Here is an 18,058-nt window from a genome sequence, read left to right on the forward strand (position 1 = left end):
TTTATTTCTTAGCATTTGCTCCCAGAAAGGTCAGACCAAATGTGGGGCCCCATCTACTAAGAGCATAGGACATCAGGAAATGCACTTTGTCCACTATCCCTGTTTAGGTTTCAACAGGACTCAACATAATTTTTCTACTGTATTTTCCTTGTTCCGATTTTGCCTTTCTGCTTTTATCTTCTTGTGTTGCACATTGATATAAACCACCTTAAATACATTTTGGAACAAAGGAGAAATACACACAAAATGTACTTAAAATTTTTCTTTCCAAGAGATATAAACATGATTTCAATGGACTGTGGTTGGATATTTTTCTTCTTTAATCTACCTTACTATATATAATAGCTCTAAAATATAGAGGTATTTTCAAATGAATATGAATCAGTCTTTCTTTCATTTTGGAGGAGTGAGGAGGGAGGAAGAGAATGTACAATTATGGAGTATAAAGATGGAGAAGTGACTTTGCAAACTAACAACTGAAGTAAATATGAAACCATATTTAGTACGTGAAGATATATTTTCACAGTTGTATTTGTGAAAATTCACTATAAGGTAAGTTTCATGAGAGCAGAGACCCTGTCTTCATTGTTTATTGCTATATCCCCAGCATGCGGAATAGCGTGGCATACGGTAGACACTGATATAATATATTTTGAAAGTATGAATATAATAGACTTAGAATTAGGAGAACTGGGTTAATAGCAAAGAAATGATATGGGATATTATTCCTTTTGGATTCAGTTTCATCATTTATAAAATGAGGCTCTTCACTAAGATTCTTTCCAACTCCAATATTCCAGGCTCTTTTTAAATGTAGTGGCACAGTTAAACATATGAATGTAAAAACATATAATAATTTGGGAATTTTATTTTCAAAATAGGATATCCAGCTACGTCTTCAGTGACCCTTGTAGATGTGAGTGCCTTGAGGCCAAATACTACTTCTCAATGTGAGTTCAGCAAGGTTTTCCTCCATGATTGGAAAGAGACAACACACTCACGAGTTTTACTACTGCTTCTATAATGTTGACGTTTCAGTAAACAGCTGTATTTTTCATTTGATGTTTGTTAATATCTTGGTTTTGAGTTACTCTATGGTGACTACATATTGATATGACAATTTCTATAATCTTAAAAAATAAGGGGTGATGATTTGTTATTATATTGTACCTTTTATTTGTCAAGGGGTTTTAAGGTAATATTAAAGTAGTCTTCACAATACTCTCAGTGATCTGAGTTTGCGACAAGAACAGAAAAAGAACACAAATCAGTGACAAGCTGGCATTAACCTACAGAGCTTTTGCTTAATATGCCAGCTAGTATTCCTGCATAGGGAAGCACATTTTCAATTTCAGATTTCTCCAAAGTCACATAGATTAAAAATTCTGTGCATCAAAGCAAAGTTAAATTACAGCTGTCTAAAAAAGCTGGATTCTGAAAATAATTTTGTCTTTCAGCCAGCAGTTCCAGTGTGACTACCCGAGGCTTCAACTACCCCTGGACCTCCAGTGGGACAGATGCCAAAAAATGTTAAGTATAATCGTGGGTTCCTTGAGTCCTCTGGGCTTCAGTCGTTCATCCAACACGCATATTGAACAACATCTATGTGCTTTGTTTGTAATAATATTCGCAAATGTTCACAAAGCATCTGTCATGTTTAAAGTATTGTAGATGCTGAGAATACACCCATGGACAAAAGAGATCTAAGCTCCAAATTCTGATGAAGGGGAAACAGACAAGTGGTGATAAGTTATATGGAAAAAAAGCACAGGAGGGAGACAGTGGGAATGGAGAGTGAAGGGTTGCCATTTTAAATGGGTGATCTCGAAAGATCTCACTGAGGAAGGTGATATCTGAGCAATGCTATAACCAGTCAACCCTAAGAGCAAGCTGTGAGTGTATCTGGGGAAAGAGCAAACTAGCTAGAAAATGCGCATCAGTAATAAAAATGAAAAGAGGGAGACCAACGTGAGGCCAGAAATTGTTTCGTTGTTACTTTTAATCTAGCCAACTAGCAGTAGAGTCTGTGGGTGCTGCTTTAGCAGGTACAGACAGGGTCCGAAGAAGAAATATATTGCCTCTTAGTGGTATTAGACAAGGATCAGTGTGGTGGGGAAGTGGTAAGGAAGGAGACTGGAGCAAAAGGAGACAGGACAATGGATGCCCCAGGGCCAGAACCCTGAATTTAAATGCTAGACTCTTTGCCACAAAGGGTAATGTGTATGTCCCTTTGGAAAGCATTTAAGTTTCACAGTTAAAACCTTTAAAAGTATTTTGTAGGCCGGGGGCGGTGGCTCAAGCCTGTAATCCCAGCACTTTGGGAGGCCGAGACGGGCGGATCACGAGGTCAGGAGATCGAGACCATCCTGGCTAACACCGTGAAACCCCGTCTCTACTAAAAAATACAAAAAACTAGCCGGGCGAGGTGGCGGGCGCCTGTAGTCCCAGCTACTCGGGAGGCTGAGGCAGGAGAATGGTGTGAACCTGGGAGGCGGAGCTTGCAGTGAGCTGAGATCCAGCCACTGCACTCAGCCTGGGTGACAGCCAGACTCCGTCTCAAAAAAAAAAAAAAGTATTTTGTATACACTTGCTCCGTCATTCCTGGAAACTTGTCCTTAGGCAAGAAAGGGAGAAAAAGAACATGAATAAGACTGTTCTTTGTAACATTATTTATTTATTTTATCTTTTTGATGACCCTCAGGCTCACAGATTTGAATTAATCATAATATTTAATTCATGAGACACTTTCATCATTGGTCGATGCATGACCCTCTGTAATTTAACATATTTCTTTTAATAAATACGTTAATAATGTAGTAGACACCTGTGAACCCAGTACCCAAATACAAGAATTGAAAAGACAGTATTCAGAAGGGGGACCATAGAAAGAGATCTAAAAATAACTGAAACTTAAGTGTCTATCAATGATGGCATGGCAGATTACTGTGAAAAGAGGAGACTTTTCAGCAAAAGGACCTAGTGATAGTGATTATTGATAAGAAAAAAAATTAAGATGTACCCCTGCCATGCACATTACACAAAAATAACTCCGTAGAGTTTAAGATCTTTATGTCAAAAGCAAAACATTAAAACATGTGATAAAATAAATGTGAATTTCTTCCTGCTTTGGAGTAGGGAAGGGCTTAACAAAGAGACATAACCATAAAAAATACATAAAAATTAGAATAAAATTAAGAAACTTGGGTTAATCAAAAGACATCTTTAAAAAAGTAAAACAAAAAGCAAGCTGTAATCTGGGGAAGATATTCACCACACATATAATTGAAAATGAATCAGGAATGTATAATTGACTAAGGATCAAAATTTTATATCAAGAAATTACAAAGAATGCCTACAAATTAATAACAAATATGACAAAATGAACAAAAGTCACACCACAAAACATGAAACACGTGGCTAGAAACATCTAAAGAAATGCTCAGTCTTGGTCAGGCCCGGTGGCTCACGCCTGTAATCCCAGTACTTTGGGAGGTCAAAGCGGGCAGATCACAAAGTCAGGAGATCAAGACCATCCCGGCTAACATGGTGAAACCCCGTCTCTACTAAAAATACAAAAAATTAGTTGGGCATAGTGGCAGGTGCCTGTAGTCCCAGCTACTCGGGAGACTGAGGCAGGAGAATGCCGCAAACCCAGGAGTGGAGGTGGAGCTTGCAGTGAGCAGAGATCACACCACTGCACTGTAGCCTGGGTGACAGAGCGAGACTCCGTCTCAAAAAAAAAAAGAAAGAAAAAAAGAAATTCTCTGTCTCTCTGACAGTCAGGAAATATAAATGAAGACTAGAATTAGAAAATCATTTTACGTGTAATCAATTTACAAAAATTAAGAAATCTGATATTGCCAACTATTGAATAGGATTTATCCAACATCCTATTGTCATAATTTCCTATATGTTACTGATGGTACCATCACTTTCCACCGTCCTTTGGCATTGCATTTTAAAGCTGAACATGTGCATACCTACAATCCAACAATTCTATTCCTAGATATAAAAATCCCTCCAGAATTAGTATATGTATGCATGAGATATGCACACAAATGTTTGGAGGAAACACTGTTCATATAGCAAAAATTTTAAGTAATCTAAATGGCCATAGTCATGAGGACAGATAAATAAATTGTAGTATACTAATAAAATATAATAGTAGAGAGCAATGAAAAATAAGTGAATGGCAACCATATACAACAGCATGAGTGAATCTTAATAACATTATATTGAATTAAAAAGTAAATACCAAATAAAAACATATGGTATATTTTCTAATGAAATTTTAAAGCAAGTATAATCAAACACCATATGCCTTAGACATAATATGTGATACCAAATTTTAAGCTTTATAAGTGAATAATAATTAGAAACATTCAGGACAACATTTGCTTTTGATGGAGATATAAGGGATGAGACAGGGAGAAAACATTTATGGTGTTATTGATAGTAACCCAAAATCTGTGTACAGGAGTAGGAGTGAGAGGGTGTTAGGAGTAAGAGGATATTAAGAGGGTGAAAAATATGTTCAGTAATAAGAAATGGCAAATAGGATAACTCAATGAAATACTGTGAAGCCAGCCAAAACAATAGCCATAACCCTGATCCATTCCTCTTCACTGGGCAGGACCTCACAGCTAGGGCCTCCAGCCACCCCCACTCAGCTATATTCTATGGACAGATCTCTGATGTCTCCCTGGGACAGAGTGCCCCATGGGAGGGGTGGGTCATCATCTTTGTTGTTTGGATGACTCAGCCCTTCCAGCCTGCAGGCATTGGAAAGTCCAAACTGAACAGAGCGGAGGCAGTTCCACAGCACAGTTCCCCAGCACAGCTGTTTTGTTGAGGCATGACCAGACTGCTTCTTTAAACAGACCCAGATCCATTCCTCCTCACTGGGTGGGTCCTCCCAGCCAGGGCCTCCGGCCAGCCCCACCCATGTTCTGTGGCCAACAGAGTTCTAATTTCTTCCTGGGACAGAGTGCCCAGTAGGTGAGGCAGACATTTGCTGTTTGGGCACCTTAGCAGGTTCAGGCTGTGGGCCTTGAAGAACCCAAATCAGTTGGGGGCTGAAGGGATTCCCAACACAGCACAGCTGCTCTACCAAAATGCAGCCAGACTGCATCTTTAAGCAGGTCTCTGATTCTATTCCTCTTGACTGGGTGAGATCTTACAACTGGAAACTCCATCCACCTCCTACAGGCACGTTCAGGCCAGCAACAGGTCAGTACCCCCTGGGACAGAGCTTTCAGAGGAATGGGCAGGTGGCCATATTTGCTGTTTCACAACCTTCACTGATGATACCTCCAGGTACTGGAAAAACCAACGTGACTAGGGTCTGGGGCAGACCTACAGCAAACCACAGCAGCCCTACAGAAGAGTGCCCATACAGTTCAAAGAAAAACAAATAAAACACAACAGCAACAACAAAACACACAAAAAAATCCAAGGTCAGCAAACTCAAAAATCAGAGGCAGATAAGCCCACAAAGATGAGAAAGAATTAGCACACACAAAAAAAAAGAAAGAAAGAAAAGAAAAAACAAAGAAACCGGAATGCTCCCTTTCCTCCAAATAATTGCAACACCTGCCCAGCAATGGTTCAGATCTGGGCTGAGGCTGAGATCGCTGAAATGATGGAAGTAGCCTTCAGAATGTGGATAAAAATGAAGTTCACTGAGCTAAAGGAGCATGTTGCAACCCAATGGAAAGAAGCTAAGAATCATGATGAAACAATGCAGGAGCTGACAGCCAAAATAGCCAGTATAGAGAGTAACATAATCTACCTGTTAGAGCTGAAAAACATACTACAAGAACTTCACAATGCAATCACAAGCTTCAATAGCAGAATGGACCAAATGGAGACAAGAATCTCAGAGCTTGAAGATTGTCTTTCTGAAATAAGACAGGCCAACAAAAACTGAAAACAGTGAAAAGAAATGAACAAAACATCTGAGAAATATGGGATTATGTAAACAGACCAAATCTATGACTGATTGGGGTACCTGAACAAGACAAGAATAGAACCCACTTGGAAAACATACTTCAGGATATCATCCAGGAGAACTTCACCAACCTAGCAATACAGGCCAACATTCAATTTCAGGAAATACGGAGGCCCCCAGTAAGATACTCCATGAGAAGATCATCCCCAAGACACATAATCATCAGATTCTCCAAGGTCAAAATGAAGGAAAAAATGTTAAGGGCAGCCAGAGAAAAAGGCCAGGTCGCCTACAAAGGGGAAGCCCATCAGACTAACAGTGGAACTCTCAACAAAAATCCTACAATCCAGAAGAGATTGAGAGCCTATATTCAACATTCATAAAAAATAATTTTCAACCCAGAATTTCATGTCTGGCCAAACTAAGTTTCATACATGAAGAAGAAATAAGATCCTTTTCATACAAGCAAATGCTGAGATAATTCATTACCACCATATCTGCTTTACAAGAGGTCCTGAAGGAAGCACTAAAAATGGAAAGGAAAGACCATTACCAGCCACTACAAAAAAACACTGAAGTATACAGGCCAGTGACATTATGAAGCAACCATTTAAACAAGTCTGAAAAATAACGAGCTAGCATCATGATTGCAGGATCAAATCCACACAGAGCAATACTAATCTTAAATGTAAATGAGCTAAATGCCACAATTAAAAGACACAGAATGGCAAGCTGGATAAAAAACAAAGACCCATGTGTATGCTGTCTTCAAGAGCCCCATCTCACATGCAGAGACACACATAGGCTCAAAATAAAGTGATGGAGGGAAATTTGTCAAACAAATTGAAAACCGGAAAGAGAAGAGGTTGCATTCTTAGTGTCTGACAATACATACTTTAAACCAACAAAGATTAAAAAAAGACAAAGAAAAGCATTAGGTAATAGTAAATGGTTCAATTCAACAAGAAGACCTAATTATCCTAAATATATATGCACACAATACAGGAGCACTCAGATTCATAAAGGAAGTTCTTAGAGACCCTCAAAGAGATTTAGACTCTCATGCAATAATAGTGGGAGACTTTAACACCCCAGTGACAATATTAGACAGATCATCAAGACAAAAATCAACAGAGACATTCAGGACTTGAACTCAGCTCTGGATCAAGTGGACCTGATAGATATCTACAGAACTCTTTACCCAAAAACAACAGAGTATATACATTCTTCTCACCACCTCATGGCACTTCCTCTAAAATTGATCAGATAATCAGGAACAAAACACTCCTCAGTAAATGCAAAAGAATGGAAATCATAACCAAGTTTCTCAGACCACAGCAAAATCAAATAAGAACTCAAGATTAAGAAATTCACTCAAAACCATACAACTATATAAAAATTGAACAATCTGCTCCTGAATGACTTTCAGGTTAATAATGAAATCAAGGCAGAAACCAAGAAGTTCTTTGAAACTGAGAACAATAATACAACGTACCAGAATCTCTGGGACACAGCTAAAGCAGTGCTAAGAAGGAAATTGATAGCACTAAATGCTCACATAAAAAAGCTAGAAAGATCTCAAGTTAACAACTAACATCATAACTAAAAGAACTAGAGAACCGGGAGCAAACGAACCCCAAAGCTAGCAGAAGACAAGAAATAACCAAGATTGCAGCTGAAATGAAGGAGATAGAGACACAAAAAAACTTTTCAATAAATGAGCCAATCTAGGAGCTGGTTTTTTCAAAAAGATTAATATAATAGATATACCACTAGCTAGACTAATAAAGAAGGAGAGAAGAATCAAACACAATCAGAAATTATAAGAGAGATATTACCACTGACCCCACAGAAACACAAACAATCATTAAAGAGTACTATGGGCCGGGCGCGGTGGCTCAAGCCTGTAATCCCAGCACTTTGGGAGGCCGAGACGGGCGGATCACGAGGTCAGCAGATCAAGACCATCCTGGCTAACATGGCAAAACCCTGTCTCTACCAAAAAATACAAAAAACTATCCGGGCGAGGTGGCAGGCACCTGTAATCCCAGCTACTCGGGAGGCTGAGGCAGGAGAATGGCATGAACCCGGGAGGCGGAGCTTGCAGTGAGCTGAGATCCAGCCACTGCACTTCAGCCTGGGCAACAGAGCGAGACTCCATCTCAAAAAAAAAAAAAAGAGTACTATGAACACCTCTCTGCAAATAAACTAAAAACTCTAGAAGAAATTGATAAATTCCTAGGCATATACACCCTCTGAAGACTGAACCAGGAAGAAACTGAATCCCTGAATAGACCAATAACAAGTTTTGAAATTGAGACAGGAATTAATAACCTACCAACCAAAATAATCCCAGGATTATATGGATTCACAGCTGGATTCTACAAGAGGAAAAAAGAAGAACTGGTACCATTCCTACTGAAACCATTCTAAAAAATTTAAAAGAAGGAAATGCTTCCTAACTCATTCCATGAGGCCAGCATCATCCTGACACCAAAACCTGGCAAAGATACAACAAAAAAAGAAAATTTTGGACCAATATCCTTGATGAACATCAATGCAAAAATCCTCAACAAAATACTAGCAAACCAAACTCAGCAGCACATCAAAAAGCTTATCCACCATGATCAAGTTGGTTTCATTCCCAGGATTCAAGACTGGTTCTACATACACTAATTAATAAAAGTTATTCATCACATAAACAGAACTAAAGACAGAAAGCACATGATTATCTCAAAAGATGCAGAAAAGACCTTCATTAAAATTTAACATCCCTTCATGTTAAAAATTCTCAATAAACTAGGGATTGAAGGAACATACCTCAAAATAATAAGAACCTTATATGACAAAGCCACAGCCAGTATCATGCTGAATGGGCAAAATCAGGAAGCATTCCCCTTGAAAACCAGTACAGGGTTGCCCTCTCTCAGCATTTCTATTCAACATAGTATTGGAAGCTCTGGCCAGGGCAGTCAGGCAAGAGAAAGAAATAAAGCATATTTAAATAGGAGTAAAGGAAGATGTGAAAACTATCTTTGTCTGCAGATGACATGATTCTTTATCTAGGAAATCACATTGTCTCAGCCCAAAAGTTTCTTAAGCTGATAAGCCACTTCAGCAAAATCTCAGGATACAAAATGAATGTGCAAAAATTGCTGGCAATCCTATACACCAACAACAGACAAGCTGACAGTCAAATCATGAATGAATTCCCATTCACAATTACCACAAAAAAGAATAAAATACCTAGGAATGCAGCTAACAAAGGAAGTGAAGAGCCTCTTCAAGGAGAACTACAAGCCACTGCTCAAAGAAATCAGAGATGACACAAATGGAAAAACATTCCATACACATGGATAGGAAGAATCAGTATCATGAAAATGCCCATACTGTCCAAAACAATTTAAAGATTCAATGCTATTTCCATTAAACTGCCATTGACATTCTTCACAGAATTGGAAAAGAACCATTTTAAAATTCATATGGAATCAAAAAAAGATCCCAAACAGCCAAGGCAACCCTAAGCAAAAAGAACAAAGTTGGAGGCATCATGCTACCCAACTTCAAACTATACTGCAGGGCTATAGTAACCAAAACAACATTGTACTGGTACAAGAACAGACACACAGATGAGTAGAACAGAATAGAGAACCCAAAAATAAGACCACATACCTACAACTATCTAATCTTTGACAAACCCGGCAAAAACAAACAATGAGAAAAGGATTCCCTATTTAATAAATTGTGCTGGCAGAAATGGCTAGCCATATGCAGAAAATTGAAACTGGACCCCTTCCTTACACCATATACAAAAATCAATTCAAGATGGATTAAAAACTTACACCCAAAACTATAAAAGCCCTAGAAGAAAAGCTAGGCTATACCATTCAGGATATAGGATAGGCAAAGATTTCATGATGAAGATGCCACAAGCAATTGCAACAAAAACAAAAATTGACAAATGCGATTTAATTAAACTAAGAAGCTTATGCACAGCAAAAGAAACTATCAATAGAGCAAACAGACAACCTACAGAATGGAATAAAATTGTTGCCATCTATCCATCTGAAAAAGGTATAATAGCCAGCATCTATAAATAATTTACAAGCAAAAAACAAACAACCCCATTAAAAAGTGGGCAAAGGACATGAACAGACAGTTCTCAAAAGAAGACATGCATGTGGTTAGAAACATGAGAAAAAAAAAGTTCAACATCACTGATCATTAGAGAAAGGCAAATCAAAACCACAATGAGATATCATCTCAGTCAGAATGTCTATTACTAAATAGTCAAAAAACAACAGATGCTGGTGAGGGCGTGGAGAAAAAGGAATGCTTTTACGCTGTTGGCAGAAGTATAAATTGTGGAAGACATTGTGACAATTCCTCAAAGACCTAGAGGCAGAAATATCATTCGACCTAGCAATCCCATTACTGAGTGTATACCCAAAGGAATATAAATCATTCTGTTATTCAAGACACATGCACAAGTATGTTCATTGCAGCACTGTTCACAATAGCAAAGACATGGAATCAACCTAAATGCCCATCAATAATAGACTGGATAAAGAAAATGTAATACATATACACCATGGAATACTATACAGTCATAAAAAGGAATGAGATCTTGTCCTTTGCAGGGACATGGATGGAGTTGGAACCTGTTATTTTCAGCAAACTAATGCAGGAACAGAAAACCAAACACCACATGTTCTTGAATTTTCTCCATATCAGCAGTGTTATCATTTATGTGTTCCCTGAGGTGACACTTTTAGTTGCCCTCAAGAACTTTTTCTTTGCATTCACAACTTGGCTAACGATTTGGCCCAAAAGGCCTAGCTTTGAGCCTGTCTCAGCTTTTGACATACCTTCCTCACTAAGCTTAATTATTTCTAACATTTGATTTAAAGTGAGAAACGTGCTTCTCTTCCTTTCCTTTGAACACTTAGAGGCTATTTTAGGATTATTAATTGGCCGAATTTCAATATTGTTTTGTCTCAGATTAAAGATAAAATAAAAGAGGCCCAAGGAGAGGAAGAGAAATGGGACAAAAACCAGTAAGTGAAGCAGTCAGAACACACACAACATTTATCAATTAAGTTCTCCATCTTCTATGGGTGCAGTTTGTGGTGCCTCAAAACAATTTCAATGGTAACATCTAAGATCCCTGATCACAGACTACTATAATAGATATAACAATAATATGAAAGTTTGAAATATTGCAAGAATTACCAAAATGTGGCACAAAGACATGAAAAGACATGAATTGAGCACATGCTGTTGGAAAAATGGCACCTATAGACTTGCTTGACACAGGGTTGCCACAAACCTTCAGTTTGTAAAAAAAAAAACAAATAAATAAATAAAGCAGTATCTGTGTCTGTGATGTGCAATAAAGTCAGGCACGCCTGCACAAATTTCTGGGAGCTTCATGGGTTTCCCCATGGTTAAGGCACAAGCCCCATGCTTCCAAAGCTTGTGAGTGTCATCTTTGTCAACAAGAGTATGAGGGCCATATTTGTGGACCAGGTGGACATGGCAAAAGTGGGCACAGAAGCTAGCACCAGTGTGTGCAGAGGTGGTGCTGGCCCAGTACATATTCATCTTGAAAAGGAAGATGAGATGAAAAATCAAGATTATCAAGATTCCTGTGGCCAGGCCTTGCATCTCTGGATATTGTTTGCCACCTATGCTGTTGTTCAAGGACACAATCAAAAGCAGAAGAACTCAGAATGCCGTAAGGACATTGAATAGCTAAGAAGTGACTTATCAAAAGTCTGCTGTGCATGTAGAAATGATGCAAGAATTCCAGAAAAGTTCAGTTTGCATTAAGAACCCTGCAAAGATAACAATTTATCTGTGGTTTTATTAAAGGAAGATGCCAAACTTTAATAAAAATGGACTTTGATATGACACTAAGTAGATTTTCCTACCATGGGAAATGATGCCTAATGTGTCATAATATGATTGACAACTATAAACTTGTCACAGGTGAATGTCAAAGAGGTTATTGCAACTGAAGGAAAAATATTTTACTATTGAAGTTGAACCTGTTAACTTCGAGAGAAGTATCCATTTACAGTAGAATAGTATGCTGCATAGTGTCTTTGTTGAAAAAGCTTTACCAAAAAATGAAATTTAAAGAAATTGTGGAAGAACTTGATATTATGCTCAAGGAAGGATATAATAATTTACTTGAGAAGCTCCAGTAACAAGGTAACCATGTTCATATTTTCAGCAGATATTGGTGCTGTAGAGAAGTTTATCAGTCAAGCTGGTGTTTGTCATCCAAATGTCAAAGTAGCGTTTGTTTGTGGATTTGTGAAAATGTGTACTCAAAGGATTTAAAGGAGAATTACCTCATGCAGTTAATGAACATGATGTTGCCTTGAAGTACACAGAACATTTCAGTCAATTCAAAGACAATAGCGGCCGGGTGCGGTGGCTCACGCATGTAATCCCGGCCACTTTAGGAGACCGAGGCAGGCGGATCCCCTGAGATCAGGAGTTTGAGACCAGCCTGACCAACATGGAGAAACCCCGTCTCTACTAAAAATACAAAATCAGCTGGGCATGGTGGCACATACCTGTAATCCCAGCTACTTGGGAGGCTGAGGTGGGAGAATCACTTGAACCCGGAAGGCGGAGGTTGCAGTGAGTGAGATCGCACCATTGCACTCCAGCCTGGGTAACAAGAGCGAAACTCTATCTCAAAAAAAAAAAGAAACAATGGTAACATAATTCTGCTGAGACTCCCAAGAAGACTTTAAAAGGGCATACAAATTAGCCAAATTTTCACATTCTGAAAATTAGATCTCTAAATGATAGAGTGGGTAAGCATTCAAGAAAGTATTGTTTCATCAAAAGATGAATCACTAGAAGTAGCCAACTGTGTCTTACAGAGGATTCTATAAACAAGCATTCTTCAGGATGTTCTCTCCTGCAGGAGCAAGTGATACCAGAATTGTTCATCTCTTCATCTTGATGAAAGACTATTTTTTATAATACATTTCTGGTCTTGAAAGTTTACCTTTATGTATTTAAGTATTTTCAGACATGTGGAATCCATCAACAGGAAACTCCATTTTCTTCATCTCTCTCATCATACTTCCCACTACCTGTTGTTAACAGATTAAAAACAAAAACAAAAAACTTCAAAGTCAAAATTAGAAAAATAACTCCCTACTTTTCCAAAGTGGCTTATGTTTTTTAATTTTTTAATTATTTTGAGGGGCCTTTTAAAATTGGGAAAGTTAGTAAAAGTCCAAAAAGAAGTTTTATGAAATTACAAAAAGAAAATTGCATACTTTTAAGTGTTGTAATGTTTGTAATTTGTACTTGTGCTGATGGTATCACCATCTCCTGAAATTGTGTTATGTTAGGTTATTTTGCTTGGGGAAAATCAATATTGACCAGAAAAGCCTGGCACTGTATACTTGCTGAAAATTATTAGTGTCCACACGTTCACTAACCATTACAAAATGTTCTACATTGACTCACTGATAATAGACATGAAATGGAAAATATTTTTAAATACCCATTTTCCTTAAATGGATAGCACTTATTCAGCTGTTTAGATTTTAGCATAAATTAATTTATCCCATTCTTTCTTGCAAACATACTTTGATGAGATGCAAAATAAAGACATCAACTTTAGAAAGTAAGAAATTAAAGGAGTCACCATACCATATTGGGCAAAAAAACTACAAGGTTAACTGCCTTTTTCATACTTTTACCTAAATACAGGCCTGGTCCCAATTGTTTTTCAGTTAGTTATTGTTCTTTGGAAATCAAATTTTGGCTAACGGTATAATCATTAAAAAACGCTTGGTCCATCATCATCAATAGGCCTTGGTATTCTGTCTACAACAAAAAAATTAATAAAGATCACGTATGCAGGATCAGAGAGTTATACTGAAAATAAGAACATCTCCCTGAACTCAGACTCTGAAAAAGCCGTGTATGAAACCACTCTTACTTCTCAGATGACCCCAAATGGAAATAGCTATGACCAATTGTCCTGTAATCAAGTCCTAAAGAATGGATTCTAACCTCTTCTGGAGGGCCTGATCACACACCTGTCAGCAACTGCAGCTGCTATTGGCATCTAAGGAGAAACAAGGAAAGGGGAGGGCTGAGGGTATGGTTTGTTTTATTTTGGTTTTGCTCATTTGATTAGGTCTTGACATACAAGAAAGCTTTTAACTACGAACATCACGTATGCTAATATTTTAAATGAATGGATGTAATATATTTGTACTGATTACAACCATGCATTACTGTAGTTATTTTACTTGACATTGCACTGCAGGCCTTTTATCAAATACAGATATGTGGTGTCTGCCAAGGAGCGAATCTTTCTTGCCAGAGACGGGGCAATAAACAAAATGAGTGGTTAGATCTATTTCAAAAGCCATATGTGCTGTCTGAGTTTGCTGCCATCCACTCAAGGGGAAGGTTTGCCTCTAAATGCTTCAAAAGGACTCACTCAGCAGCTGACAAGGCCTGTGACCACAGGGGTCTGATAATTCACTGCTGACACATTTTGTTTTCTCAGTTCAGCAAGACTGTCAGCTGACCCACAAGTACAAAGTGTTTTCTTCCCTTATGCATGTTCTAGCAAGGTCCTCAAAGTCCTGTTGGCAGCTTTCCTTGACTAAATGCCACCATAACACACCTGGACCTTCATTCTCTTCCATTTTTTTGGCTCATCTATAGAATGAGCATGACACACTCTGGCTAGAGGAACCCCTTCTAGTGTTTTCTTTCCATATGGACATCGGAACCGCAAGAATCCCTTCAACTCCCACTTTGTTTGAGGATATTCTAGTGTGTGCTATGGAACAGTTTAATGATTTTGCTTTAAGTATTCATTAATATCCTTTTTTATAATTATTCGTTTAAATTAGCAGTCAAGAAGAGATAATAGAATAACTAGTCATATATAGGTTAACTCTTCCAATATCTTCTTCCTTTAGCATTTTCACGGATACCTAGTGAAACGTACAGTTCATCCCCCTTGGGTGCAGGCTCAACATTTCATGGTGAGTACTTGGGGGAGATTTAGAGACACTGAAGGTAGTGATCAGCTTTATTTGGACACAGGTGTAAAAACAAGAACTGATAAGAAGACAGCCTCAGATAGATATATAAAAGTACATCTTGATGATGAAAATTACAATGAATGGAATCAAAATTCTTTTCAGCCATTCAAAGATGATAGAGACAAAGCCTTAGATTTTTATACATTTTATTTCAAAAAAATCTACATAATCGCATTTTTTACTAGTTATATCTATGAAAAATGTATTTCAGTATTTTATTGGCAAATAGAATAATTAGTCAGCATGGATTTGTCTAGTCTAATGTTGCAAAGGAATTTTTATTAACCTTATCAAACACATTGATGTGGAGAAGGATCAGTACTTTGATCAGCTGAACCTCTCATACCAAGAGAACAGGATTAGAGCCTCACTTATCCATGATCCCCAGCTCTGGCCTTTTTCTGTACCACTTACATTTCTCATGGAGATTCTTTAGCAGACATCATTTTGTTGTTTGGAAGTATGGAGCTTCTTTTTTATTTTTTTTCAACCAATAGGAAATTTTCCTATTTTCAACCAATAGGATATTTTTTTCAATTAATAGGAATTTTTTTTTCAAATAATAGGAAATTTTATTCCTTTGGCAATTGTTAGACAAATCTCAGGATCCCAGCCTTGCGATAAATTGGTTCTTAATAAACTTTACACATAATATTTAAGGGATACTTAGACAATTTAAATTGAGTTCTTTCAAATAGCATATGAAACCCAGTCATGATTTTATACCACGTGATCAAGTTGAGATGTCTTGTCCATATATCCCCATTATATTCCTAGACAATGTCTCTACCAGCACAACCAGAGCATTTTCAGAAGTCCCCACAACTGCCAATGGATCTATGATAACTAATCACGTCCATATCACTGGTAAGTCATTTGTCCTATATTGGGGGATTTTATGCTTTATTCCCTCAACAAATATTTATCAAGTACTTACCATTTGCCAGGCACTATGCCAGTTGTTGGATATACAGTGAAAACACTGGCTTTTTGAAGATCATAATCTATTAGCGATCATGCATAGTAAATAAATAATCACAAATAAATTTATTTTTGACAAGTACTATGATAAGGTGTTGTCGGAGTCAAACAGGAAGTCCTGATTTTAATTGGAGGATAGGACAGGACTCTATGAGGATATGATACTTAAATTAAAATCTGAGAAAAATAAATAAGAATTATCCAGGTGAAAAGTAGCAAAAAACATTTCAGGTCTATGAAAACATAGTCTGAGAGAGAAATCATTGGAACAAAGCGTACTCCTATAATTCAACTAATATAATATTGTCATGCAAAATGTAATCCCTCTTTTATATCATGAGAGAGCAAAAGATTCAATAAAGTTAGGACCTTCCTAATGAAGGTCATGATTGTAAGTTCACAAGCATAATCAACTTCAGGGGTGTTCACTTGACTAGTGAACGCAACACCTAGGTACTCATCTCATTTTGTATCAAAGGTCATACAGTCTTCTGATCACTGGAGCATCATCTTGCACACGTCATGGCAATAAAGCTGCAAAGTGAGGTACTACAAAGATTTTAAGATGTTGGTGCCTTAAAGAGCTGTCTAGTTTAGAGATGGGTCAGGAGTGGCGTTCTGCTTTTCCACTTCCATTGTGACGGCAGTGGTCTCATTTTCTATATTTGGTTGGGAAAAAAAAACTGTAGGCATTGATGTAAGACCTCTTTAAAATTTTTTGTTTGGCAAAAATGAGGGATCATGGCAGACAGGAAGCAGGACTAGATTGCAACTCTGCAGCATGCAGTCTTGCATTGTGAATTTTAGCTCCAGATCAACTGCAAGAACAAACCAGCAATCCCGAGAAAACCCCCAGACCCTCTGAAGGAAACAAACTGCTTCTGTAACACCCAGGAGACACCTCAAATACTCTGGGAGGTGGATAGCCTCACACAAATTTTCAAGCCCATCTCATCCTCCACCTGGAAACAGACTCGGGGCTGTTGGCAGGGTAGGGGGCACAGTGGGAGTGAGACTGGCCCTTCAGTTTGCACGGGAGCTCGATGAGGCCTGTGACTGCCGGCTTTCCCCCTCTTTCCTGACAACCTGCATGAATCAGCAAAGGCAGCCATAATTCTCCTAGGTACACAATTCCAGTGACCTGGGAATCTCACCCCCATCCCCGATAGCAGTGGCAGCAAGACCTGCCCAAGAAGAGTCTGAGCTCAGACATGCCTAGCCCTGCCTCGACCTGATGGTCCTTCCCTATCCAACCTAGTAGTGGAAGACAATGGGCATATAATATCGGGAGTTCTAAGACCCTGCCCACCACCAGTCCCTCTCCAGACTCCTATAGCTGATGCTTTCTGGAGAGCTCCACCTCCTAGCAGGCGGCCAACCGGCATAAAAACAAAGGATTAAACCACCAAAGGTAAGGACCCTCATGGAGTCCATTGCACTCTCTGCCACCTCCACCAAAACAGGCACTAGTATCCATGGCTGAGAGACCCATAGATGGTTCATATCACAGGACTCTATGCAGACAACCTCCAGTACCACCCTGGAGCCAGGCAGACTCACTGGTTGGCTGGACCCAGAGGAAAGACAACAATCACTGCCATTTGGCTCCCAGGAAGCCACATCCATAGGAAAAGGCAAAGCACCTACATCAAGGGAACACCCAGTGGGACAAAATAATCTGAACAACAGCCTTCAGCCCTAGACCTTCCCTGTGATGGAGCCTGCCCAAATAAGAAGGAACCAGAAAACCAACCCTGGTAATACAACAAAACAAGACTCTTCAACACCCCCCAAAACAATCATACTAGTTCACCAGCAATGGATCCAAACCAAGAAGAAATCCCTGATTTATCTGAAAAAGAATTCAGGAGGTTAGTTATTAAGTTAATCAGAGAGGGACCAGAGAAAGGTGAAGATCAGTCCAAAGAAATCCAAAAAAATGGCCGGGCGCGGTGGCTCAAGCCTGTAATCCCAACACTTTGGGAGGCCAAGACGGGCGGATCACGAGGTCAGGAGATCGAGA

General features: G+C 38.6%; 1 protein-coding gene across 1 annotated transcript in view; it reads left to right on the plus strand.

Annotated features, from left to right (window-relative positions):
- The window catches only part of CD96 (CD96 molecule), a 115,313-nt gene that overhangs the window by 74,210 nt on the left and 23,045 nt on the right, over positions 1-18,058 (plus strand). The window contains exons 9-12 of the mRNA XM_011932761.1: positions 882-950; positions 1,458-1,529; positions 14,929-14,994; positions 15,832-15,921. Coding sequence (XP_011788151.1) covers positions 882-950; positions 1,458-1,529; positions 14,929-14,994; positions 15,832-15,921 — 297 coding nt within the window. The remainder of the gene's footprint in view (positions 1-881; positions 951-1,457; positions 1,530-14,928; positions 14,995-15,831; positions 15,922-18,058) is intronic.

This window comes from Colobus angolensis, unplaced genomic scaffold, assembly GCF_000951035.1.
Source record: "Colobus angolensis palliatus isolate OR3802 unplaced genomic scaffold, Cang.pa_1.0 Scaffold98, whole genome shotgun sequence".
NCBI classification, from domain to species: Eukaryota; Metazoa; Chordata; class Mammalia; order Primates; family Cercopithecidae; genus Colobus; species Colobus angolensis.